At 38.7% G+C, this 27,826-nt stretch overlaps 1 protein-coding gene across 1 annotated transcript; it reads left to right on the plus strand.

Moving 5' to 3' along the window:
* The first annotated feature begins 2,290 nt into the window (after positions 1-2,290).
* On the plus strand, positions 2,291-27,826 carry LOC117338096 (alpha-L-fucosidase-like). The gene is made up of 8 exons (XM_033899296.1): positions 2,291-2,659; positions 8,399-8,505; positions 9,695-9,825; positions 11,178-11,311; positions 12,387-12,484; positions 22,326-22,458; positions 23,101-23,271; positions 26,156-27,826. The coding sequence occupies exons 1-8, from the start codon at positions 2,310-2,312 to the stop codon at positions 26,484-26,486; spliced, it is 1,455 nt and encodes a 484-aa protein (XP_033755187.1). The 5' UTR covers positions 2,291-2,309; the 3' UTR covers positions 26,487-27,826.

The following is a 27,826-nucleotide window of genomic DNA, read 5'->3' on the forward strand; positions in this document are numbered from 1 at the left end:
ATAGTTCGATCATAAACGAAGTCCTGGAATTAATTCACACGTTACCCGGCCATAGTTGTGATTTCAGGTGTGTCGGATAGTTCCGCCTGAACGCACATGGTAACCTAGACAGCTGTACAGAGGCGCCAGCTTGGGTGTAACTTGGGTATAATTATCGCACTGCTTTAATCATCAAAGGGATTATGTAAGTTCTGTTTGTCAACATCAATACTGTTGGATCTTAAAAAAGACGGGTTTTACAGTAAAAATAGATATGTTAAAGGTAATTTAATAACAAAACGAAACAAAAACTGGATATTTCCCGTGCACGAAATCGTAAACAATTTAACCAAGACGTACAAATGTACGATGAGTATTTTGTTGACACATTTTGTTTAAAATTGAAAATGATGTTTTCAACTTCGGGATAACCGGTACATTTTACATAGGTTTTATAATATCGCGACCAATATTTTACTTCGGAATAACCGAGTTTTTCGAATTATCAGAGTTTTTATTACTAAGAAAAAGGATTTTTGCCGGAACCGGAGTAATACTTCGAGTTGAACGGGGTTTTCGAGTTATCCGAGTACGAGTTAACGAAGTTTGACTGTATTATATTCTATCAAGTTCAAAAGTGAAAGTAGATGGCATCGTAAAAGGTAGATTGTGTGTTATTTGCCAGTTGGCCAGACGATGAACTCCTTCATCATATTCCATTATGGCGATGATGACTCGCGCCTTAGTCCTGGCGATACTACTGACAGTGACATCGAAACGGTCTGCGGCCCTGCTCATGATAGACCGGCACTTTACCAGTGCCATGAATAAGATCTATTAAGATTTCAAAACATCCAGGGACAATCAGATATGCTGGATAGTGTCTGATAGGGTCGGAAGTCTAACACAGTAGTGATAATAATCTATTTGTTAGTTAATCGCATATCATTCTGGCTGTACATCTTTGTTGAAATTTTGAAACTTTGAATATGCTTGATTGCAGCATTTATCATGCCAGCAGATTTATAGAGTGGGGGTACGTAATTTCGCACACTTTCGGTATGTATTTAAATACATTTCCATCAAATCAATTTCAAATCAAGAAAGAATACCTCACATTGTTAGATGTACAAATGCTTCGTAACATACAAGTGTGCAACCTGATATGCGCACACGTATCACTGCGCAAGGGAGCTGTTGTTAACTTGTGTTTATTGCTGGGTTTGAAGACGATCGGGAACGTAATTTCGCACACCCATCTAACTTCTTTAATTTTGTTGGTAAAAATAGTTTTCAGCCATTTTGTAGACAAACAACATCCTAAACTAAGATTAAGCCCAATGCCATGATTAAAAATATCTTTAAAAACAAAATAATGTAAAATTGGAAAGTGTCAATTTACCGCCATTTTTGCTTTAAATAATGACCGCTCCCTACGGAGGTAATGTAAACAAGGCGGTGAAAATGACGGGGTGTCTGCAGGTCAGCGCTGTTATTAGTTATACTTGGTGGATTTGTAATAAGTTTTGTTTATAATCTGATTAAATGATATTTTCCTTAAATATTTGCAAATTCACATGCCAATCAACAATTGGGATTATTTTAAATAAAATATTTAATCATCCGGTATCCATTTTATCGGACGAGAGTCGTATCAGTTAAAATTTGTTTTCAAAACGAACTAAATCTGAAAATATGTACTTAAAACGGCAAATGTTCCACTAAAGGTTGGCATTAGTCAACATGTAAACAAAAAAACACAGCCCTCGACCACTTGGAGGAAAAACGCAAAAAAATGTCAGGTGTGCGAATTTACGTACTGTGCGAAATTACGTACCCTTGCTCTAAATAAAAAAAAAATGAAATTAAAAAAAAAATGAAATTTAAAAAAAATGAAATTCAAACAACTCCTGGTCATTCGGAAATGATAATGAAACTCCTGTTCATCATAATATTTGACAATGGTCAGTACATAAAAAGAAATTCGGGTACGTTCGTTTCTTATATTACAAACCGCCGCTGCTGTTTCTACAGTATCGTCATCGTCCTCGTTGAAAAACGACAAAAACGTATAGGACGCTGACGCAATCATTATTATGTCCGCCATGTTGGATTTCGCGTGCGCAGAACGTGATTGGAACGTCATGTACCATTTAGCGAACCCGTTCCTAGTTGGCACAACCGGAACGTTCCGTTAAATGGAACACGCTGTTAAAAACTTACGAGCCGGTTTGTCCGCATATCAAATCTAAATCGTTAATACGCTTAAAAGGCATAGCTTAAACAAACACATATGAGACGTCGATGTGCATCTCGTGACAATAAACAAAATGGAGTCCCCAGGAGGCTGTGTTGGTTTGGTCTGTATACTTTTTGCAGTAACAGCCTCTGTTGCTGTAAAGTATGAACCGAACTGGGCTTCCCTAGATTCCAGACCGCTGCCACCGTGGTTTGACGAAGCGAAAGTGGGAATATTTCTGCATTGGGGTGTTTTCTCCGTCCCCGCATACAAGTCAGCTTGGTTCTGGTATTATTGGCATAACAGGGAGAAATCGTATGTGGAATTCATGGAAGACAACTACCCACCCAGCTTCACATATGCAGACTTTGCTCCAGACTTCCACGCTTCCCTCTACGACCCAGACTACTGGGCCGACATCTTTGAAGATTCTGGGGCCAAGTATATATGATTTGCATTTTATTCTGTATTTCAGGAACTCGCTAATGTATATGCGAGTTTCCTCCCCTTCATTGAAAGGCTCACTATAAATTCACGCATGAATAATTATAATATGCAGGCATTTCTGGCCCATTTGATTTACAAATACATAGTTTGTATGCGAATATTGTTTGGCATTATACAAGGCTAACGTTACATTGCATCAATATATATGTTACATCATGCCTAAACAAATATGTGTGCTTTAATTTTCATGCGTAAAAAACTGGGTACATTTAAGTACACTTGTGCCAAGAAAGATTTGAGATATAACCAATTTGTAATCAATGATAAAAGCATAAACTAATGACATGATATATTTGTTTAGGTTTGTTACAGAAACATTAAAAACAGATATTTCAATGTGAAATTATTTTAATTAGATAAAACAACCTATATTTCTAGTTTATGATTGGCATAGAATCTATATATATAACCAGAAACTATAGAATACAGAGATGGCTTATCTAAAACATTTGTTTGTGAGACACTTACAATAATATCATGGTGTAAGTGTTGATCATATAGTGTTGTATTGATAATTATCAAATGATGTTTAAGCTTAATATATGATAATGATTAGATATCTTCATCTGAAATATTTTTATGACTGAATATTTTACTGTTTCCACAACCTTGGGTATTCTGCTATAAGGTATAGTCTGTTTCATAAAACTTCAGAATAACTAATCTTAATAAGGGCGCCCCCACTGTCAATTACCCGCGCCCTGCGCCCTTATTAGGTCAAATACGGTATGTAAATGTTGGCCTGATCGACTGACCCCACAAGGGGCTGATGGGTGGGGTCAAGATGTCAAATTGACAGAAAAAATTGAAATCTCAGGTGAGCTTTATAAGGTCCCATGGGCTTCTTTGTAACTGAATAATTCCTTTTTATGGAGGCGTTTACGCCTGCCATATTACAATCACCTACGAGTTGTGACGTCACAATCTCTCACTTTCGTTTTCGTTATATTTCCCTATATATTATTTAGCTCACAATTCAACCTTTTCAAATGTTTTCATGTAATATATATATATATACATTTGTATGCACCAAGCTGTGAAATGTTTGTATTACATAGAATATTTAAACAATACAAAGTAATTGTAGATTAACAAAATGTATACCAATTGCATTTTAACCTATTAGTACAACTTTTTGTTGTTTTCATGTGTAACTTTTTGTTGTTTTCATGTAAAATGATAAATACATGTATATCTATTGGCAATCGATATATATATCAAATCCATATAATATAAGACTTTTTCAAATATCAATATTCCTCATAACTTTCAAAATAAATCTATATTTGCTTTTGAAATTTAATTAAAAATGTTTGATTTTCATGTCACGAACAAATCCCTTAAAATAATCATCAATCTCCTTATCGGTCTCCAGAAAGTGTGAAAATAAATGAAACTTTTTTGTCAATAATTCTATTTATTATGAATTCATGTATAACCATTTAGGTATTTTCCAATGTTGACCTTTAAAACTATATATATATACAAGCAACAATCTGTGGGATGTCAAATATGGAAGGCTGTTTCAGGATAAATTGCCAAAAATGCTTATAAGTACTGTTTCTTATCACTGATCACATATATTAGGGTTTTTGACTATTATGTGTTATTGCTACTTAAGAGGGAATTTTTTCGGCTTAAGTGATATTGTATTTCTTTGTACTTATGTGCAACAGACATCGCGAGAGTTTAATTCTCGCACATATAATATTGACTCCTACAAAAAGAAGTTGAGTGATCATGAGTGGTTGACCTACGAGAGGCATTTTCTCAAATCTCATATTGACCATACGGATTGCTCATGATCATATTTCATCCGGCCTAGTGAACTCTAGAAAAAACATCTTAATTGATGAAAGTAGCTAACTCCTTTAATGTATGTGTAAAAATTAAGTATATATATATATATATCGTACAAAACATCAAACTTCTAATATGGTAAGTATGAAACATACATTTAGGCTGACTGCCTGATAATATAATAAAATTTGTTCAGAGTGACATTCAGCTCTTAATATACACCATTATAATTTGATCTGTCGTCATGCGTCGGTCTTCTTCTTAAGACCAAGATATCGCAGAATGGTGTACAAAAGGTTCTTAAGCTGTTTTATCAAAATTGTTAATTTCATGGCCCCCTATGTGTCGCATTCTCCCTGGGTAGAGGACATTTTACTATAGTTTATATAGGAAACATATCACACATATTTTAGCATAATTTGTTTCATTTTCATTGGAAATTGGTTAGCACGTGGTTAGGGCAAACTTTTCTCAATGACATATTGTCAGAGAATGTCAAGGCCAACGACTTGTGATGGGTTCAAATGTCAAAAATAAAAATCTCAAATTGATTATTTTTTTCATTTCATATGAAAGAACATAGTCCACTGAAACAGAATGTGCATATTTTATTGTCATCAGATAAAAAATATAGCAGAAAGATATGGCACTTGGAAAAGAATCATAAAGCTATTTTCTCCAGCCAAAATTAAAAAATAATCCAAAATTGCAGGATAAAGGTTTCTGCTCTTTTATCTATATACACATATACATGAAGGCTTGATGTTTGGCGCATCGATAACGTATGGCTGGCTACAAATGTTATATTTATATTTGACCTTGACCTTCATTCAATGTCATGGAGGTCAAATGATGAAAAAAATTCAAAGTTCTTTCAAAATTATTAATTTGGGTCACATTTTAAAGAATCAGCCGTTTTAAAGGTGTGTGCAATGTATCAAGGTCAAATAATCAAAATAACGCAGATATGGCACTTTTAAAAAGAAATTCCTACCTAAATTAAAAAATGACCCAAAACTGCATGCACATACACATGAAGGCTGGATATTTGGCAAACAGATACATGTAACATGTGTGACTGGCTACAAATATTGAGTTTATCTCTGACCTTGACCTTCATTCACATTTTAAAGAACCGGCTCTTATGAAGGTGTGTGCGAAGTTTCAAGGGCAAATTATTAAAAATGATGCAGACATGCCCTTTAAAGAATGTTTTCTTGCCAAAATTAAAAATTATCAATAAATTGCAATTCAATTGTTGGTTCAAAAGGGGTCAATTTGGCTTAATTGACATAAACAACTTTTTCTCTGAAACTAAGCAATCGATATAGCTCATACTTGACTGGTAGCATCCTTTTGGGTAGGGATTCAAAATTGTAAAAATGGTGGGGTTGACCCCCAGGGGTGCAGGGTCAAAAGGGGTCAATTGGTTTCTCTGAAACTAAGTTATGGATATAACTCACATTGGTGTGGTAGCAATCCCTATGGGGTTGTACCCAAAGTCAATTTCATTTCATGGATTAATTTCACAATTTGGTATAAAACCTACATTTGTATGGTAGCATGGTTATGGGGTGGGTATTCAAAATTGTACGAATGTAAGGGTTAACCTCCAGGGGCTGAAGGATGGGACCAAAAGAGGTCAATTTCGCTAAATTGACATTTTTAGAATAACAATAAACCAATGTACATGTACCCATATAAAATGCTTATGATATATTGACATAGAAATACCAGCGACAAATAAACTTAAGCATCATTCTTGTTTCATATCTCATAAAACCAGGTGAGCGATACAGGCCCTCTGGGCCTCTTGTTTTATCTGTGAAACCATTCAGATCCCAACTCCACAATGGCTGGACACCAAGAGATGAACACAATCCTGATGTAAAAATAGGCCCAGGGTTCTTTCCCCACCCCAAGGGACTTATACAATCATATTGAATTGATATCAAATATGAAAGTTTTCTTCAATATTTTGCATGTAAAACGCTGTATATTTATATACAGTACCTATAGCTACTAGGCTATTATCTACATCTTGGTGGTAAATTAAAAAGCAACAAATTACAAATCACAGTTTATTGTTAATATTGACATTGGATCTATTAAAATAGATGGAATTGATATCTAATTTTGAAATAATTGTCCTTAAAAATGAGAATTGTTGAAAAAAAAGTGTAATAATTTTTAAAAGCTAATTTTGATATTATTCTAAGATCAAAATAGAAAGGAATAAACAATTTTGTTTACAAGATATTGAAAGACATTGCACACTTTCAACAAAAAAAGTAGCAGACACTCCCTGTATTTTCAATACATATCGTGTATTGTTATAACTTATCGAAATGCGTATCATATTGTTTCGACCTTTCTAATACCCAGGCCTATAAAATATAAGTTTGTTTTAAATACATTAATGCAAATTTTGAACTACTTAAGTATAAAAGATGGTTTAAAGTATGAATGTTAATGACATGTACCTAAGTAGAAGTTGATTTGAAAAAACATAAAATGTTTGACTTCTTAAGTAAAGGTTTGATTGAAATAAGAAATGTTTAACTACTTTTAGAAGTAGGTTTGAAACTTTAAGATGGTTAAAACCATTATGTACATCGGAACAGTCTAAACCATTACATTCATCAGGACTGTGAAAACCATTATGTCCGGTTGGTTTGACACACTTAAGTGGAAATGTTTAGTCATGTTGATATCAGTTTAATTTGTATTCTTGCTTTATTTCAAATATCTCCTTTTACATCTGACTAACGCCTCCTACAGTACTTTCAGTACTTTGATTCACTGGATGGTGATGCAGGATACCAATTAAAGAGGTTCCATGTGCAGAATCACAGACTTTCTGTACATGTCTTCTAAATGCATATGTATGTAAGGGATTTATTGCAGAAATCAAAATGGATCTTCTAGTGATGTGTCGATGATCGGGAATGATCGATTAACGGTTGATTATTGTCTACCGATTACGATCATCGATCATGTTTTGTATAATCGATCAATCGGGTCCCTATGTTTATATACATATAATGCCATCAGAATTTTTATTCTCATTGTTAACTAATTATATTTCTTAAGACACTATTCAATTAAAATTCAATATTCTTTATTCACCAGTATGAGTTGGGCATCTTTGGCTCTAATCTTTAAGCCCTTCAGTATTGAAAAATCATTGAGGCAATGTAGTTGTCTAGTTGATACTCATAACTCAGTGAACCATGATATTACTGAAACATATTTATTTACATGTATATACACGCAGTATGTTACATCAAAACAAAACAAAACCTTATTAATTTGGCTTAAGTGATAATAAGTGCTAACTTAGTACAACTGTATTGTGTTAACTTACAAGCTGCAATCATGTGTGTATTTTCTAGTCATAATAAACTTGTCAAGTTTTATAAACACTCGTTTGATAATTTTAAATTTCAATAGGATGTTTTACTGGCATTGTACATTCTTTGTCCCATAGATATAAATAGCAAATGAATAAGTAAGTGCCAGTTGCCTTCTCTGGTTCAATTTTGTTTGCATTTTTAATTTCAAACAGACTAATCAATAACAACCGATTATAATCCTATAATCGGTTACCAAGATCATCCGATTACAACCGATCATCGGTTGGCGTGTTCAACCAATTACCCAACACTAGGATCTTCTGCCTCAATTACAACACTTAAAGCCTTTATATATTTTTTTGTTTTTTTTTCGGTGCCTTCTGTCTTTGATACTTATACTTCTAGGCATCAGTTCCTCAAGTAAACTTGGGTGTTGTGAAGACTCTTACACCCAAAACAAACTTTAAAGATGAAGTAAATTTGTACTATAGTCTAGTATGGTTCGTTAACTTTGCAGGTATGTTGTTCTTGTAACAAAACACCATGAAGGTTTCACAATGTGGCCATCTAACCATTCCTGGAACTGGAACGCTGGTGACATTGGGCCAAAGAGAGATTTACTGGGTAAGATGAATTTACGCTATAATACAGTTGATATCACTATCGAAAATTAAGTTATAATGTATAGGTATGTTTTCTGCTCTGACTGAACAAGTTATTTATCTCCAATAATTAATATGGAATATAGTTCTGTCCCCTGGCCGTGACATATCAAAGTCTTTAAAAACAGTACATGCAGCACATTGCTACACCTGCTTTTCCCGTTGTTAGAATAATGTGACCAGGTGGGGTGTCCTGCTGGGTGTCTTCAGCAGCATGCTTCAGTGAGGTAGCACTATATATAGTCTGTATCAGTTCTGCGTTTTCACAAGGAGACAAACACAAACTTACCGCAGCCTCCCAAAATTCACTCGCATATATCTTGCACCAATTGTATAATAATACCCAAAAAAACAATAAATCAAATGATCAAATATGACCTAATAACCACAAAATGCACTTTCAAAATTTAAAACAAACTCAAAATCTGGGTTGGCAAAAAAAGGAAGAAAAATTTCTTTGAAACTCGGTATTTATTTTGCTTCTCTGCATCAACATCAAAAGTTTTTTTATTCTTTGGAGGAAGTAAAGCAAGGTGCCCTATACATAGCCGGTTAATTTCCACGGATATGATGATTAGGATGCTGGGACCAATCAATTCATTAGCGAAAATATAATCTATGAAATTATAAGACATTGGAGACAGAATCATGTATTGAAATGTTAAAAATTTGGAGCAATATTTGTGAAAATTAGATATCCCTTTAGCCGAGTCATAAAATTTTGATTCGTTATTATTAAATTATTTCACTTTAAATGAGAATCTCACATTTTTTTAACCCAGAAAATAACTGGCTATACGGTATTTCTATGGACTTCAATATCATATACCCGTACTATTTCCTTTAAATAGAATGGGGTGTGCATGCCTATACTAGGTAAAATATGGTATTACATTAATTATTAAGTATATTTAATTGCTATACATCTTGGGAGTTCTTCAGAGAGGTTCCTCTGGAGAGAAAGCACTAGAATCTCTCTGAAGAACTCCCAAGATGGAGAGAAAGCGCTAAGAGAACGTTGTTAATTTTTTTTGTTTTAAAATTATATATATATATATATATACAATGTCAACTTAAAAAAATTTCAGTCGCTCCTGATATTTGTGAGTTAAAGTTGAAGGCTATCATCAATACATTTTGTTTTCCAATAGGAGAGCTCGCTGCTGCTGTGAGGAAGAAGAAAGACCTCCACTTTGGGGTTTACCATTCCCTTTTTGAGTTTTACAATCCACTCTTCCTGCAAGATCAACAAAATCATTACCGTACTCAGGAATTTGTCATGGTAACATTTAATTTTGTAATAGAAACCTTGGATTATGACATACTGATGTATCCTGTACATGTTTTAGTGTACCGTATTTATCCCCTGTTAGCCCCTGTGAGGCTGTCCTCAAATAAGCCCCCATCTTTTTATGCTAAGACCTTTCAAGGTCTTCATATTATGCTATTGCCTTTCTGTTTAGTCATGTTCAATCAAACTCTTCAATTTCTGTCTCCTTCATGTCAGCATACCCATCAAACGCAATGATGATTCTATGTAAGCTTACTCCTCTCCCACCTAGCGACAGGATTTATTTGTGTATCAAACGACAACAAATCAATTAATATAAGTAAAATCTTAATCATAATTGACAGGTTATATAAATTATGTAATTTTGATTTTATTTTTAAAAGTAAGCTAAAAATGGTTCACAAATATACCCTCCCTAGAATCTAATGCTTAAATCTTACACTCAGGATGACGGAACTTAAATTGTAATTAAGGACAAGTTGAGTAATGTCTTTAAGTTTTTCTCCCTGAAGGAGTTGGCAGTGGGTATCAAAATAGAGAAAGACATGTAGGCTTATCTGTTTGTCCATTCATCCTTCTATCTGTGCAGGCTAAGAAGATATTTGGATTTTATGATGCTCTGCTGCAGTTATGCTTCATACAGTCAGATTGGCATTCATTTAAAATAAAATATCCATAAGAATATTCTTGGAATTGAAAACAAGGGTACCTGTAGCTTAAAACAGTTATTAGTATTTCAAGAAGGCAACAAAATAGCATGAACTGTACATGGCATATCTACTGAACTGTAATGCATGGGCTTATTACCAGGCATACATATTGATTTACTTTTTGAATAAATATAAAGTCTGACCAGAATGACCTGTCGTGTTGAACTTTGATTAGCATATTGATTACAGACGAGTCTATATATAGTCATTTGGGGGAAATAGGTGCTTTGTGTATATATACATGTATATATCTGTTAGTTGTTTATAATGTAACAAACCTTGTCATCAGCTGCATAATTTGTATTTATACTGGTCTATATTTAGCGACAAAACTGTTAACTTGTGAACAATTGATCACATTTGAGTATGTGTAAAATTAAACCATGCATCAAAAATAAATCATACAATCCCTGTGTTGTCAATATAAAATTGTAACAAAAATGAATGGTCCAAAACAGCACCCTGCTGGACACAGTAGTATTCCTAATCAATATGTTTTGTTACCACACCTGTGTACAAATGGAACTACCCACTTTGAATATTCCACGAAAAGGTCAAGCGAGAGGTCATTCTGGTTTGACTATAACATTAAAAGAAATCTTCAAGTTAAAGGTGGTGTTTTTATTACTGCAGACTAAGACCATGCCAGAGCTTTATGAACTTATCAATAATTACAAACCTGAGATCCTGTGGTCCGACGGAGACTGGATGGCACCAGACACTTACTGGAATTCCACCCAATTTTTAGCTTGGTTGTACAACGAAAGGTAAAAAATTTAATTTTTTCCATATTGCTAATTTTGAAAAGGTAATTTGAGAACTTGCAGAGAAAATTTATCAAGAATAGCAAATTGTTTTTATTGACAGAGGAAATTTTGTTGATATACCACAGTAATCTACATTTCAGGGTGTAGAGGATTTATTTAATGACCTTTATCCATAAGTGCGATGAATATGATTTACATTTTATTATACAAATGTATATACATGTATGGCTTCAGTTTTAAAAGTTAAAATATGTTTTATTTTCAGGTCATCTGATCCAAAGGGTCAGGATGACCTATAGTCATTGTGCTCTGTCCATTGTCGTCCGATGTGCACCGTTAGACTTTTACTTTCAAAATGCTACTCCTTAACCCCAAAGCGGATTGCTACCTAATTTAGTGTGAAAAATCATTGGGGAGGGCAACCATAATTGATATAAACTAGGCTGGTGTACCCCCTTGGGACAGAGGGGCAAGGCCCCAATAGGGGAACTTAGCCAAAATTTTGCTTTAAAACCCTACTCTTTCTTAATGCCTTAATAGATTACAATCCAAATTTGGTTTGAAACATCATAAGAAGACAGCAATCTTGATTTATATCAATGAGCCGGGTCTAACCCCTGGGGAAAGAAGGACGGGCCACCAAAATAAAAAATTAGTTTAAATATTGCTTTTAAATGCTACTCCTCCTTAATGCCTTAATTCATTACAACCATACTGTATTTCGTATGAAAAATCATTATGGAAGGGCAATCCTAATTGATATAAATGAGGCTGGTCTGACCCATGGGGAGAGGGGGGCATGGCCCAAAAATAGGAACTTGGATGAAATTTTGTTTTAAGATGCTACTTCTCCTTAAGCCAAAATGGATAAAAACCAAATTTGATCTGAAATATAACTGGCTGCGTATAGACAATTTATGGTAATGATGCTTGATTGAGGGGTGTGTTCCTGCTGTAAGTGTTTGTCAGATGACCGTTTAGGCCCATGGGCCTCTTGTTCATGTTTATAGCTCACTTTGTCAGATGGAGATTTTGATTGGTTTCATAGCAATAATGTATTTGTTTTTTTTTGTAGCCCCGTAAAAGATTACATTGTGACCAATGACAGATGGGGATCAGGACTAGCCTGTAAACATGGCGGCTACTGGAACTGCAAAGACAAGTACAATCCTGGTAAAGATACATTCTCTGTTCCTCCCACACACGACCTCCAAACCCCACAAACATCATCTCACACACCTCCTTCCTCCCCCACAAACATCATCTCATACACCTCCTTCCTCCCCCACAAACATCATCTCACACACCTTCTTCCTCCCCACAAACATCATTCCACACACCTCCTTCCTCCCCCACAAACATCATCTCACACACCTCCTTCCTCCCCCACAAACATCATCTCACACACCTCCTTCCTCCCCACAAACATCATTCCACACACCTCCTTCCTCCCCACAAACATCATCTCACACACCTCCTTCCTCCCCCACAAACATCATCTCACACACCTCCTTCCTCCCCACAAACATCATCTCACACACCTCCTTCCTCCCCCACAAACATCATCCCACACACCTCCTTCCTCCCCCACAAACATCATTCCACACACCTCCTTCCTCCCCCACAAACATCATCTCACACACCTCCTTCCTCCCCCACAAACATCATCTCACACACCTCCTTCCTCCCCCACAAACATCATCTCACACACCTCCTTCCTCCCCCACAAACATCATCCCACACACCTCCTTCCTCCCCCACAAACATCATCCCACACACCTCCTTCCTCCCCCCCCCCCCCCCCCACAAACATCATCTCACACACCTCCTTCCTCCCCACAAACATCATCTCACACACCTCCTTCCTCCCCACAAACATCATCTCACACACCTCCTCCTTCCTGCCCCACAAACATTATCTCACACACCTCCTTCCTCCCCCACAAACATCATCTCACACACCCTCCTTCCTCCCCCACAAACATCATCCCACACACCTCCTTCCTGCCCCACAAACATCATCTCACACACCTCCTTCCTCCCCACAAACATCATCTCACACACCCTTCCTCCCACAAACATCATCCATCACCTCTCCGCCCCACAAACATCATCTCACACACCTCCTTCCTCCCCACAAACATCATCTCACACACCTCCTTCCTCCCCCATAAACATCATCTCACACACCTCCTTCCTCCCCACAAACATCATCTCACACACCTCCTTCCTCCCCCACAAACATCATCTCACACACCTCCTTCCTCCCCCATAAACATCATCTCACACACCTCCTTCCTCCCCACAAACATCATCTGACACACCTCCTTCCTCCCCCACAAACATCATTTCACACACCTCCTTCCTCCCCATAAACATCATCTCACACACCTCCTTCCTCCCCCACAAACATCATCTGACCACCTCCTTCCTCCCCCACAAACATCATCTGACACACCTCCTTCCTCCCCCACAAACATCATTCCACACACCTCCTTCCTCCCCCACAAACATCATCTCATCACAAACATCATCTCACACACCTCCTTCCTCCCCACAAACATCATTTCACACACCTCCTTCCTCCCCCACAAACATCATCCCACACACCTCCTTCCTGCCCCACAAACATCATCTCACACACCTCCTTCCTCCCCCATAAACATCATCTCACACACCTCCTCCTTCCCCCACAAACATCATTTCACACACCTCCTTCCTCCCCCTCAAACATCATCTCACACACCTCCTTCCTCCCCCACAAACATCATCCCACACACCTCCTTCCTCCCCCACAAACATCATCCACACACCTCCTTCCTCCCCCACAAACATCATCTCACCCACCTCCTTCCTCCCCCACAAACATCATTTCACACACCTCCTTCCTCCCCCCACAAACATCATCTCACACACCTCCTTCCTCCCCCCCGACAAACATCATCTCACACACCTCCTTCCTCCCCACAAACATCATCCCACACACCTCCTTCCTCCCCCACAAACATCATCTCACACACCTCCTTCCTCCCCCAACAAACGTCATCTCACACACCTCCTTCCTCCCCCAAAAACATCATCCCACACACCTCCTTCCTCCCCCACAAACATCATCTCACACACCTCCTCCGTCCCCCACAAACATCATCTCACACACCTCCTTCCTCCCCCACAAACATCATCCCACAACCCTCCTTCCTCCCCCAACAAACGTCATCCCACACACCTCCTCCATCCTACACAAACGTCATCCCACACACCTCCTCCATCCCCCACAAACATTATCTCACACACCTCTACCCCACACGATACCCTGCCACACAAAATACCCCTACCCCACACTTTACCCCCTACCACACACGATACCCCTACCACACACGAAACCCTACCACACACTATACCCCCTACCACACACTATACCCCCTACCACACACGAAACCCTACCACACACTATACCCCCTACCACACACGAAACCCTAACACGCACTATACCCCCTACCACACACTATACCCCCTACCACACACTATACCCCCTACCACACACTATACCCCCTACCACACATGATACATCCTACCCCACACGATTTCCTACCACATACGATACCCTACCACACACGATACCCCCTACCCCTCACGATACCCCCCCTACTACACACGATACCCTCTGCCACCCACGATACCCCCTACCACACACGATACCCACTATCACACACGATACCCACTACCACACACGATACCCCCTACCGCACATGATACCCCGTACCACACATGATACCCTACCACACATGATACCCTACGCCACACAATACCCCTTACCCAACAAGATACCCTACCACACACGATAACCCCTACCACACACTGTACTCTACCATACATGATACCCCCTACCACACACGAAACCCCCTACCACACACAATACCCCCTACCCAACAAGATACCCCCTACCACACACGATACTCTACCACACACAAACACCCTACCACACACGATATCCCCTACCCCACATGATACCCCCTACCCCACATGATACCCTACCACACACGATACTCTACCACACACAAACCCCCTACCCCACACGATTCCCCCCACCACACACGATACCCCCCTACCACACACGATACCCCCCTACCACACACGATACCCCCTACCACACACGATACCCCCTACCAAACACAATACCCCCCTACCAAACACAATACCCCCTACCACACACGATACCCCCCTACCACACACAATACCCCCTACCACACACGATACCCTACCCCACACGATACCCCCTACCACACACGATACTCTACCACACACGATACCCAACCACACACGATACCCCCTACCCCACACGATACCCCCCTACCCCACACGATACTCTACATATATGTACCACACATGATACCCTACCACACACGATACCCTACCACATACGATACCCAACCACACACGATACCCCCTACCACACACGATACTCTACCACACACGATACCCCCTACCCCACACGATACTCTACCACACACGATACCCCCTACCCCACACGATACTCTACCACACACAATACCCCCTACCACACACTATACCCCCTACCACACACTATACCCCCTACCACACATGATACATCCTACCCCACACGATTTCCTACCACATACGATACCCTACCACACACGATACCCCCTACCCCTCACGATACCCCCCCCCTACTACACACGATACCCTCTGCCACACACGATACCCCCTACCACACACGATACCCACTACCACACACGATACCCACTACCACACACGATACCCACTACCACACACGATACCCACTACCACACACGATACCCACTACCACACACAATACCCCCCCCATAGGTGTCAACCTTCCCGGATTACGCTGGAAGTGCCCGGAAAATCAATTAAATTTCCCCTAAATCCCGATTTGGTACAAATTTCTCCCGGATTTGAGCAGTCATCCCTCATAAAACCCCGGAAATCTCAGACACTTCGACCCTAAACTGATTATGTAATCAAAACAACCCCACCACCTGTGTAGCTGCCCTGGCCTAGGGCTTGGTGGGAGAGGGGAGTCGGTCACCACTCATCCGTCATCATGCATGCGTGCCGACCGGTGTATACATTACAACTGTATTTGGCTTCATTTGACATGGTCAGTTAATTTTGTGATTACAACCAGGATACATCACTTCAAGAACAAACACTGATAATATCTGCCAACAAGATTTACTCACATGAAAGCTAATAATACCAGCGTTTGTACTGCCGCCATCTTTAATTGGTCAATACTAATATAAAGTCATAAACTGCCACAAAAATCCGGATTTCAATTTGGGTCAGAAAAAAATAAAAAGACTTTTTAAGAAGTTTGTTTTATGTCATAATAGAACTACTAGTAAAACAAAAAGAAATAAATTACTGTGTAATTATTATTTGAGAAAGGAAGGGAGATAATTTGATACATTTAGAAATATTTCAGAACAAAATAATGGAAAAAAAAAAAAAAATTAGGAGATAAGTAGTTGCTTTGTATACTGGTTGCAAATTTCAAGTGACTACATCATTAATAATATAATTCACTAAATACAGTTCCTTTCTATGAAATTTCTGAAAACATTTTTTTTTTTAATTATTTTTTTTTCTTCTATTTTTTTTTTTATTATCGTTATTCTTTACAATTAACCATTGTTGTCAAATTTAAATATCAAAATGTAGCCCGAGGTAATTTACATCTGCGCATGCCCATGAGGACATCACCCTGATTTTAGATGTGGAATGAGGGAGATCTCCCTCATTGGAGGTTTCAGAGGTTGACATGTATGCCCCCCTACCACACACGATACCCCCTACCACACATGATACCCCCTACCACACACGATACCCTACCACACATGATACCCCCCTACCACACACGATAGCCCCCTACCACACACGATACCCACTACCACACACAATACCCCCTACCACACACGATACCCACTACCACACACAATACCCCCCTACCACACATGATACCCACTACCACACACAATACCCCCCTACCACACACAATACCCTACGCCACACAATACCCCCTACCTCCTTCCTTAAACATGTGATATCTGCACTCAAATGTCCCTTCCCAATGATACACGATACCCTACCACACAAGATACTCTACCACACAAGATACCCCTACTCCACACTATACCCCCTACCACACACGAAACCCTACCCCACACGATACCCCCTACCACACACGATACTCTACCACACACGATACCCAACCACACACGATACCCCCTACCCCACACGATACCCCCCTACCCCACACGATACTCTACATATATGTACCACACATGATACCCTACCACACACGATACCCTACCACATACGATACCCAACCACACACGATACCCCCTACCACACACGATACTCTACCACACACGATACCCCCTACCCCACACGATACTCTACCACACACGATACCCCATACCCCACACGATACTCTACCACACACAATACCCCCTACCACACACGATACCCACTACCACACGATACCCCTTACCCAACAAGATACCCTACCACACACGATACCCCCTACCACACACGATACCCCTACCCCACACGATACCCCCTACCCCACACGATACCCCCTACCACACACGATACCCTATCACACACGATACCCTACCACATACGATACCCAACCACACACGATACCCCCTACCCCACACGATACCCCCCTACCCCACACGATACCCCCCTACCCCACACGATACCCCCTACCACACACGATACTCTACATATATGTACCACACACGATACCCTACCACACACGATACCCTACCACATACGATACCCAACCACACACGATACCCCCTACCACACACGATACCCAACCACACACGATACCCCCTACCCGACACGATACCCCCTACCCCATACGATACCCCCCTACCACACACGATACCCCCTACCACACTCGATACCCCCTACCACACTCGATACCCCCTACCACACTCGATACCCCCTACCACACACGATACCCCCTACCGCACTCGATACCCCCTACCCCACACGATACCCCCCTACCGCACTCGATACCCCCTACCCCATACGATACCCCCCTACCACACACGATACCCACTACCACACTCAATACCCTACCATACACGATACCCCTACCCCACACGATACCCCCCTACCACACTCGATACCCTACCACACACGATACCCTACCACACACGATACCCCTACCCCACACGATACCCCTACCCCACACGATACCCCTACCCCACACGATACCCCCTACCCCACACGATACCCCCCCTACCCCACACGATACCCCCTACCACACACGATACTCTACCACACACGATACCCTACCACACACGATACCCTACCACATACGATACCCAACCACACACGATACCCCCTACCACACACGATACTCTACCACACAAGATACCCCCTACCCCACATGATACCCCCCCTACCCCACACGATACCCTACCACACAAGATACCCCCTACAACACATTTCCTCCCACACATTTCTCCCATCTCCTAAAAATGCTATTTTATTTTGCTGCAATAATATGTTCACCTTCTACTTTGAGTGAAGTTATTTACCATATTCTCATATACAGTCAAACCTCAATGATTCGAACTTCGTTGAATCGAATTTCTCGCTGTATGGAACTTTTTGCTTGGTCCCGAATTTCATCACTAAATAACGCTACTAACGGACCTATGTATGATTCAAATTTTTACAAATCAAAGTTTTCGATGTATCAAACTTTTTTCATGGCCCGTTAGCTGTGATTTTATGGGTAATTGACATCTCATGATTCGAACAAAAAATTAAACCTGTACTGACCACTTGACAGGAGTTTGTCGTAACCCCTGCGGCAGGATTTCACACCCCTCCCACAAATGCCCTGACTGACAATAGGGATAACGATAGCGTGCGTTGTCACTTCCGATCATGGGGTTAATTAACAATCAGACTAAATTGATAAATAAATGACGTATTTAGAAGCCATGACATTTAATCACTCCGGTATACCATACCGGTGTAGTATGGTAAAATGACCCCCCCCCCCCCCTCCCCCCCCCATGGTAAAGTGATCCCCCCATATTAGAGTCACTAAAAACATGATTTTCATATATCATTTAACATATTTTCATTAAAACAATATTGTATTATTATAAAAAGTACAAATTTCGATGGGTAGGTTGACTATAGAGTGAAATATAGGTGAATAGTTGATGGAGAACATCAATGGAGAAATAAAACTTTTTTATCATTAATTTTGGTAATGGTAAGGGACTTATTTTCACAAAACCTTTATCAGTATACATCAATATAAATTCTATAAATTTCAACAACAACAAAATTGGTCTGATTTTGATGAGTCATTTATGCTGGGGGGGGGGGGGGGGGGGGGGGGGGGTCACTTTACAATGGCCATGGTAAAGTGACCTCCCCCCCCCCCCCCCCCCCCCTCCACACACACCTACAAAGTTAACAATATTTTATATTGTGTTGATTTTTATGTTCTAAATTAAAAATTAATTCAGTTAATCAATTGAAGTAAACTACTGAAAGATTTGGCAAAAAACTATTTCTTGATGGAGGGGGAGGGGGTCACTTTACCATAGCCATCCAAATAATGTTGCTGTTAATGTATAGACCTGCCACAACTTGAAATGATCTACCCCAATACAATGCTGTTGATACTTCATGATCTGATGTATAGAATAATACTTATTTAACCAAAGTTTTCATTAATCTATTTCAATTAATTAATCAATCTATATGTGAGAACATAAAGCATCTACAAAATGTTTGGATGTTAACATTATAACAACAAGTGATGTTAGTGTGAGTCCTGTGAGGAGTGGGGGAAAGCGACCCCCCTTCCTTATATAACTCACATCAATATCAATTATCTCAGGCCAATTTAGATTTGTTATAATGTATAGATTAAGGAATTAAGGTTTATTAAGAAAAAAGGGTAAAATATTTTATTTCATTATGGATATAGTAGCGTAGTAAGTAAAATTGATTAATATATATTGATCAATTTTACTTATTACACTACCATATCACACATACATGATCACATCAAAAACTTCTCTTAGACAAATCTTGTTTTGTTATGATAGATAGTTTAAGGAATTGAATTTTTAAAAAAATATTTTTGTGAAAAAAAGGCAATCACAAAAATGGCCATGGTAAAGTGACCCCCCCTCCCTCCCCCTTACATGATCACATCAAAAACTTATCTTAGACCAATTTAGTTTTGTTTTAATGTATAGTTTAAGGAATTGAGGTTTTTTAAAAAAGTATTTCATTACGGTCATGGTAAAGTGACCCAAACCTGCCCCAGCTTTTGCAATGATCTACCAAAATCTAAGATTGTAAATACTATATTTTTTGTGAAGTAAACTTGTTATAAAATTTTGGTAAAAAAGATATATCAAAGTATTGTAAAAGTAGTGGAAGGGAATGAGCGGGGAAAGGGGGGGTCACTTCACCATGAGGGGGGTCATTTTACCATAATGGTATTTTGACCCCGGGGTCATTTCACCATAATGGTATTTTGACCCCCGGGTCATTTCACCATGATTCAAAATACCATGCTGCACCGGTAGTGGTCTTTGATGATCTCCGCCGCCATTGAAATGAGCGGTTTGTGGGTAAATTTTACGGAACAGTAAAACAAGCAGATCAATTTTAAACAAAAACAATTAGCGATGTCTTCACTTATTAGCTCACCTGCCCGTCCGTCCGCCGTCAACTTTTTCATTCAAACAACTTCTTCTCAATAACCAAAAGGCCCAGGGACTTGATATTGGGCATGTAGCATGCTGGGGTGAAGGGCTACAAAGTTTGTTCAAATAAATGACCTTGGCCTTCATTTAAGGTCACATGGGTCAAATAGGCTATAATCTTCAAACGACTTCTTCTCAATAACCAAGAGGCCCAGGGACTTGATATTGGGCCTGTAGCATGCTGGGGTGAAGGGCTACAAAGTTTGTTCAAATAAATGACCTTGACCTTTATTCAAGGTCACATGGGTCAAATAGGCTATAATCTTCAAACGACTTCTTCTCAATAACCAAGAGGCCCAGGGACTTGATATTGGGCCTGTAGCATGCTGGGGTGAAGGGCTACCAATTTTGTTCAAATAAATGACCTTGACCTACATTCAAGGTCACAGGGGTGAAATCGGCTTAAATCTGTAAACAATAATTTTGCGATAGCCAAGAGCCTCCAAGACCTGATATTAGGCCAATAGAATGCTGGAATGAAGGACTAGAAAATTTTTAATGTGAATAAAACTAGCTTAAAATGATATTTGAATAAAGAGGTAATCAATATAGTATATTTAGAAATGACCTCAATCAACTTCAAAGTTGCTGTAGAGCCAGGTTAGCGATACAGGCCCATTGGGCCTCTTGTATTCAAAGTGTCGTGTTTCAAACTTATACACAAATATCCACGTAAATCGATTATTTGTCATTCAATCATGCATTCTCCAACTGATCAGCATTCCGTATTTTATATGCACATAACGTAAACACATGTGTCTTTAGCAGAAAAATGTTAACGTAAGTGTGCATTGTACTTTTGTTTGATCTATTAGACGGGTATAAGTGATTTGTAACAGATACATAGTTTGTTTGATTAAAAAATGCTTAGGTATAATTGATGAAAAGTATTTTTATGTGTTTGGGGTAAATCAACTAAACTTTTCGATCTGAGCCTGACAGGCGACGATCAACACAAAGACACCGAGGAAATGTAACATTAACAGCTTTGGTCAAAATCAAGAAAACATCGATCTATTGTCAACCATGAATAATTCGAAGTCCCGCTGTTTCGAAGTTTTTCTGTTAGTCCCTTGAACTTCGAAACATCGAAGTTTGACTGTATTAATAGAATATAGATACCATATTCACTGTTCATTTCTTTCTATTGGACTGTCATTGTAAATATTATTACTAACTTCTTCATTGTTTTAAATCAATAGGAAAGGTTTTGCCTCACAAGTGGGAAAATGCAATGACCATAGATAGAAACGCTTGGACACATCGTCGCGATATTGTATCAGGTGACATCCTTTCTCTGCATGAAATCCTGACTTTCTTGGCGGAAACTGTTAGGTAAGTATTTTTCTGTTTTCAACTTGACATAAGTCCTTAAATACCACTTGCTCCTTTTTATTTGCGAGATAAATCAGTTATGAGCTTAATTATATTGGAGTTAATTTAACTTAAAAACAGTTGTCAAACAAAAGCAATTGTAAATGATGTAAACTTTTTAATGTACATAATGCATTGTCCTTTCAGTAAATTCAAATTGAAAGATCTTTTTTTTATGGCTGCCAAATTTGATGGGAGTATCATGATACGGTGTTGTCTGGTCATTTGTCATGAACTTTTGTTAATATCTCATCCTACAATTTTCAACCAATTTCTTAGAAATTTTGTAGACTTTATAATCAACTCATAAAATTGTTTGCAATTATTATTCTTATAATCTTAACTGTTCGAAAATTAAACGCTTGATTTTGTATTGAATGGTGATAGCTACAATTTATAAGGAAATGTGAATCTTATTTCAATGCATGAGATTATATAATAACACTTTATAGCATGTGGTTGATCCACTCTGTGTTACTCTCATTTTGAAATATAATCTTAGTTATATATTGCTTTCTTATTAACCTAACCAAAACCATTGTATAAAAATTGTTCTGATATACATGTTTTGACCTTTGAACTTTGACCATTAATCCTGATAAGCTGTGGAGGAAACTTACTGATGAATGTGGGTCCAAATGCTGACGGCCGAATCATCCCTATATTCGAAGAAAGGCTTAGAGGCTTTGGAGCCTGGATGAAGATAAATGGAGAAGCCATCTATAAATCTAAACCCTGGCACACACAACAGGATAATGCTACGCTTGGCGTCTGGTGAGTCTGAAATATTCTTTATATAATAAACATAGTGCAAAGGCTGTTTTTGGATCAGGTGAGCTTAATTATGCCATACCATGGTATCTTTGAAGCCATTCAGATCCCGACCCCATAATCATATTAGCCTGGGCATCAAGCTTAAGAGATAAACACAATCCTGATGTAAAAATAGGCCCTGGGGTCTTTACCCCTCCCAAGTGACTCTAGTTTCTTTGAATACAGTTATGTCGAATCTTGACTTTGTTTCTGGTTTATATTTTTGAAGCAGTCGAGATCCCCACAACATAATTATGCATCAACAAATAAAAGATATTAGCAAGTGGAACATAAAGATTATTTTGATGTTTACTTTAACCAAAAGAAAATTGAAAGTAATTGTTATATGATAATATATTTCACTATAATAATGTTAATTTAAAGAATTTTAATAAAGAAAGTATAAAAAATGTAGAATATCTTGTTTTCAAATGCCATGAGTATACAACTTAACACAGGCAACTAAAACTGTCATCCTGAAGATATCTAATAACCCCATAGATAAGTGTCAAATAGAAAATTAAAACACTGTACAAGCACACAAACCATTCTTTTGCAAACTTTAATGAAATCCACCCTTTTCCAACAATATCTAAATTTCAACCAATCGGAGGCCAATATTTATTTGAATACCTGTAGCTTATTCACCTACATATAAAATTTAGCTGAAATAGGGCAATATATAAATTTTAACCAATAAGAGGTTGTCATTTGCTTCAGCATGGTTGTCATGGCAACAAAGCCTATACAGTGATGTTTGGTATCCCTGTTAGAACTGTACACCAAATTTAGTGAAAATCGACCAATAATTGAATTTTAACCAATCAAAGCTTTTGGTTTTAGCTTGGTTGTCATGACAACCAATTATACACAGTGATGTTTAGCATCCTTTTACACTAGTGTGATACTGTTGATCAGTGAGAATCGATTAACAACAGAAAAAAGGATATCAATTCCAATCATCAATGGTGTTTTTACATAATCAATCAGCGGAAAAATTCTACGACAAATGCGCCAACATGGATGCAAAACCGGCACTTTTGACAAAATCTAGTGCTGTATATAAGTCTTATGTGTTGTCCAATATACAGACTCAACAAAGAGTATGAAAGCTGTGGTCAGTGACACTAATTGACCCCTAGGGATTAATTAAAAAAGTCACATAACTGTGACAACGTCTGACAGACGCCAAATTGGTTCACAGGTAAAGTCTCCAGTGATCACTTACCTGTAGTGAAATTATGTTATTTGCAACGTAAAAATTTTTCAAAAGAAGTTATGGAAATCCCAAACTAGCAATCTTTGCTGACAAATCAGTATATTTTATTTGATTTAAGAATGTTGGCATAGAACTGCAGTCAGACTCTCACAAAAATTGGCACCATGCAATTATACGACGTCACATCATCAATTCATTCACATCATGTCAGTCTATTTTAGTCTAACCTTCCTTTTCTTGGCCCATTCAGACTTACTCTTCCCAATCTTAGACTGACCTATGGAACCTTTTTCTGGCCCATACAGACATTTCTTCTACTTGTATCTTAGACTAACCTTCCATTTTCTGGCCCAGACAGACTTACTCTTCCCAATCTTAGACTGACCTACCTTTACCTGGCCCAGACAGACATTTCCTCTACTTGTATCGTACCTTTTTCTGGTCCAGATTGACTTACTCTTTCCAATCTTAGACTAACCTTCCATTTTCTGGTCCAGTCTAGATAGACTTACTCTTTCCAATCATAGACTGACCTTCCATTTTCTGGCCCAGATAGACCTACCTTTTCTGGCCCAGATAGACCTACATTTTCTGGCCCAGATAGACCTACATTTTCTGGCCCAGATAGACCTACATTTTCTGGCCCAGATAGACCTACATTTTCTGGCCCAGATAGACCTACATTTTCTGGCCCAGTCTAGATCGACTTACTCTTTCCAATCTTAGACTAACCTTCCATTTTCTGGCCCAGATAGACCTACATTTTCTGGCCCAGATAGACCTACATTTTCTGGCCCAGTCTAGATAGACTTACTCTTTCCAATCGTAGACTGACCTGATTAGTTCCATAGCAAGAACAAGGAGGCGGGGCACAATAGGATTGGATTGCTTTTCATTCCTTCAACACTTATATCTGTCTTGGCTTGTCCTGCACTACTTGTCAAGTCTTCATTTTACGTCTTGTTGACAATTTCAATCATGCCACGTCAACATTTCCTTGCATAGATGTAACATCCAAATTAGATACATAAGAGGGTAAACATAAGAGAAAATAATCACTCAGAAAGCCTCATGTTTTGCAACTTAAGAATCTTCTCCCTTGGATGGAGATTAATAGAATCTATCATGGGTCTGTTCCGTGGACAGGGATATCTCAACCCAAGTGTAAGAGTTTGGCCAGTCAGCACGAGGCTTAACGAGTGCTCGCCAGCCAAACTCTTACACGAGGTTTAAGATATTATTGTTATTCGCGGAACAGACACATGATTAATTATTTTCTCACATACTTGCGACCAAACGTATGGTTTTAAGAATGTTTTTCATCACTCCATCTTCAATGCTCCTTGAAATGTGCTTCAAAATTTATGACATCATCATTTACGACTTGGTTACTCAATGTAAAATGATGACATTACGTTATTGTGAGCAGCATCATAAAGCGTGTGTCGGCTGTCTTTACCCACCCTGTGTAAGATAGATTAATCTTTTCCCTAGCAACCGCCGGATAACCCTGTGAAGTATGGAAGAAATCCTTGTCTAACCCCCAAGGGGGTGAATGATTCTATTAGTATTGTTTTTCAATGACACGTACAGGTTGTAGTTAATAATCTTTTCCGTTTTCCTTAGGTACACTATGAAAAAGACGGTGAACATAACTGCTGTATACGCCATCGTCCTTTCCTGGCCCACCAATAACACCCTCCAGCTGTTGGCCCCAGTCACCCAGACCAGCACGGTCATCGAGATGCTCGGTGTCCCAGGAAAAGAACTTAAGTATATCAAGTCGGTCAACGGAACCATCGACATCGCCTTCCCAAGCATCTCTCCAAATCAGCTCCCGTCTACAGAGGCCTGGGTTCTCAAAATGACCAACCTCAAGAACCAGAACGTGTACAAACGTCCAGATTTCGTTGACCTGGCTAATGTTGTACCCATCTACCTTACCCCGAAGCCATAGAAACATGTGATCTGAATGAAGCTAAAAAACCTACAGTCAAACCTCGATGATTCGAACTTCGTTGATTCAAATTTCTCGCTGTTTTAACATTTTTGCTTGGTCTTGAATTTCCTCACCATATAACGCTATTAATGAACCAATGTATGATTTGATTTTTTATAAATCGAAGTTTTCATTGTATCAAACTTTTTTTATGGCCCGTTAGCTAGGATATTATAGGTAACTGACATCTCATGATTCGAACAAAAAATTTACCTGTACTGACCACTGGACAGGTGTTTGTCGTGACCCTCGCGGCAAGATTTCACACCCCTCCCACAAATGCCATGACTGACAATAGGGATAACGATAGCGTGCGTTGTCACTTCCGATCATGGGGTTAATTAATAGTCAGACTAAACTGATAGATAAATAGTGTATTTAGAAGCCATGGCATTTAATCACTCCGGTAAACCATACCGGTAGTCCTCTTTCAGATGATCTCCGCCGCCATTGAAATCAGCGGTTGGTGATTGAATTTCAGGAACAGTAAAACAAGCAGATCAATTTTAAACAAAAACAATTAGCGTTGTCTTCACTCATATTCAAAGTGTCACATTTCAAACTTATACATAAATATCCATGTGAATCGGTTATTTGTCATTCAATCATACATTCTCCAACTGATCGGCATTCTGTATTTTATATGCACATAACACAAACACACGTGTCTTTAGCAGAAAAACGTTAACGTAAGTGTGCATTGTACTTTTGCTTTATCTGTTAAATGTGATATAAGTGTTTTGTAACAGATACATAGTTTGTTTGATTAAAAAAAGCTTAGGTATAATTGATGAAAAGTATTTTTATGGGTTTGGGGTAAATTAACTAAACGTTTCGATGTGAGCCTGACAGGCGATGATCTACAGGAAGACACCGAGGAAATGTAACATTAACAGCTATGGTCATTATCAAGAAAACATCCATCTATTGTCAACCATGAATAATTTGAAGCCCTGCTGTTTTGAAGTTTTTCTGTTAGTCCCTTGAACTTGGAACATCGAAGTTTGACTGTAATTCATTTTGATCAATTTCATTTTACGAGACATAATGGTACCAAAGGATTGAACAACTGCCATTGCCAATATCAGTCCTCTTGAAATAATACAGGCATCAGTTATTGTCCTGTACGCTTGTAATCTTCATAGATGGATTGAAAACGGAGAATTTTTTTCTCATGGAAAATTTTCAACACATTTTATGTATCATTGTAATTAATTTTGAAGTAAAAGATCTGAGTTTTTTCCAAGATCTGTTTGTATGTTCAACCATGTGAGCGATACAGACCCTCTGAGCCTCTT

The sequence above is a fragment of the Pecten maximus genome, chromosome 1, assembly GCF_902652985.1.
Source record: "Pecten maximus chromosome 1, xPecMax1.1, whole genome shotgun sequence".
Lineage (NCBI taxonomy): Eukaryota > Metazoa > Mollusca > Bivalvia > Pectinida > Pectinidae > Pecten > Pecten maximus.

Bases quoted from the DNA above. Each gene is read 5' to 3' on its own strand.
- LOC117338096 (XM_033899296.1), top strand. From the start codon at position 2,310: ATGGAGTCCCCAGGAGGCTGTGTTGGTTTGGTCTGTATACTTTTTGCA. The intron at 2,660-8,398 runs GTATATATGATT...TTAACTTTGCAG, and splicing joins TTTGAAGATTCTGGGGCCAA to GTATGTTGTTCTTGTAACAA. The intron at 22,459-23,100 runs GTAAGTATTTTT...AATCCTGATAAG, and splicing joins TTCTTGGCGGAAACTGTTAG to CTGTGGAGGAAACTTACTGA.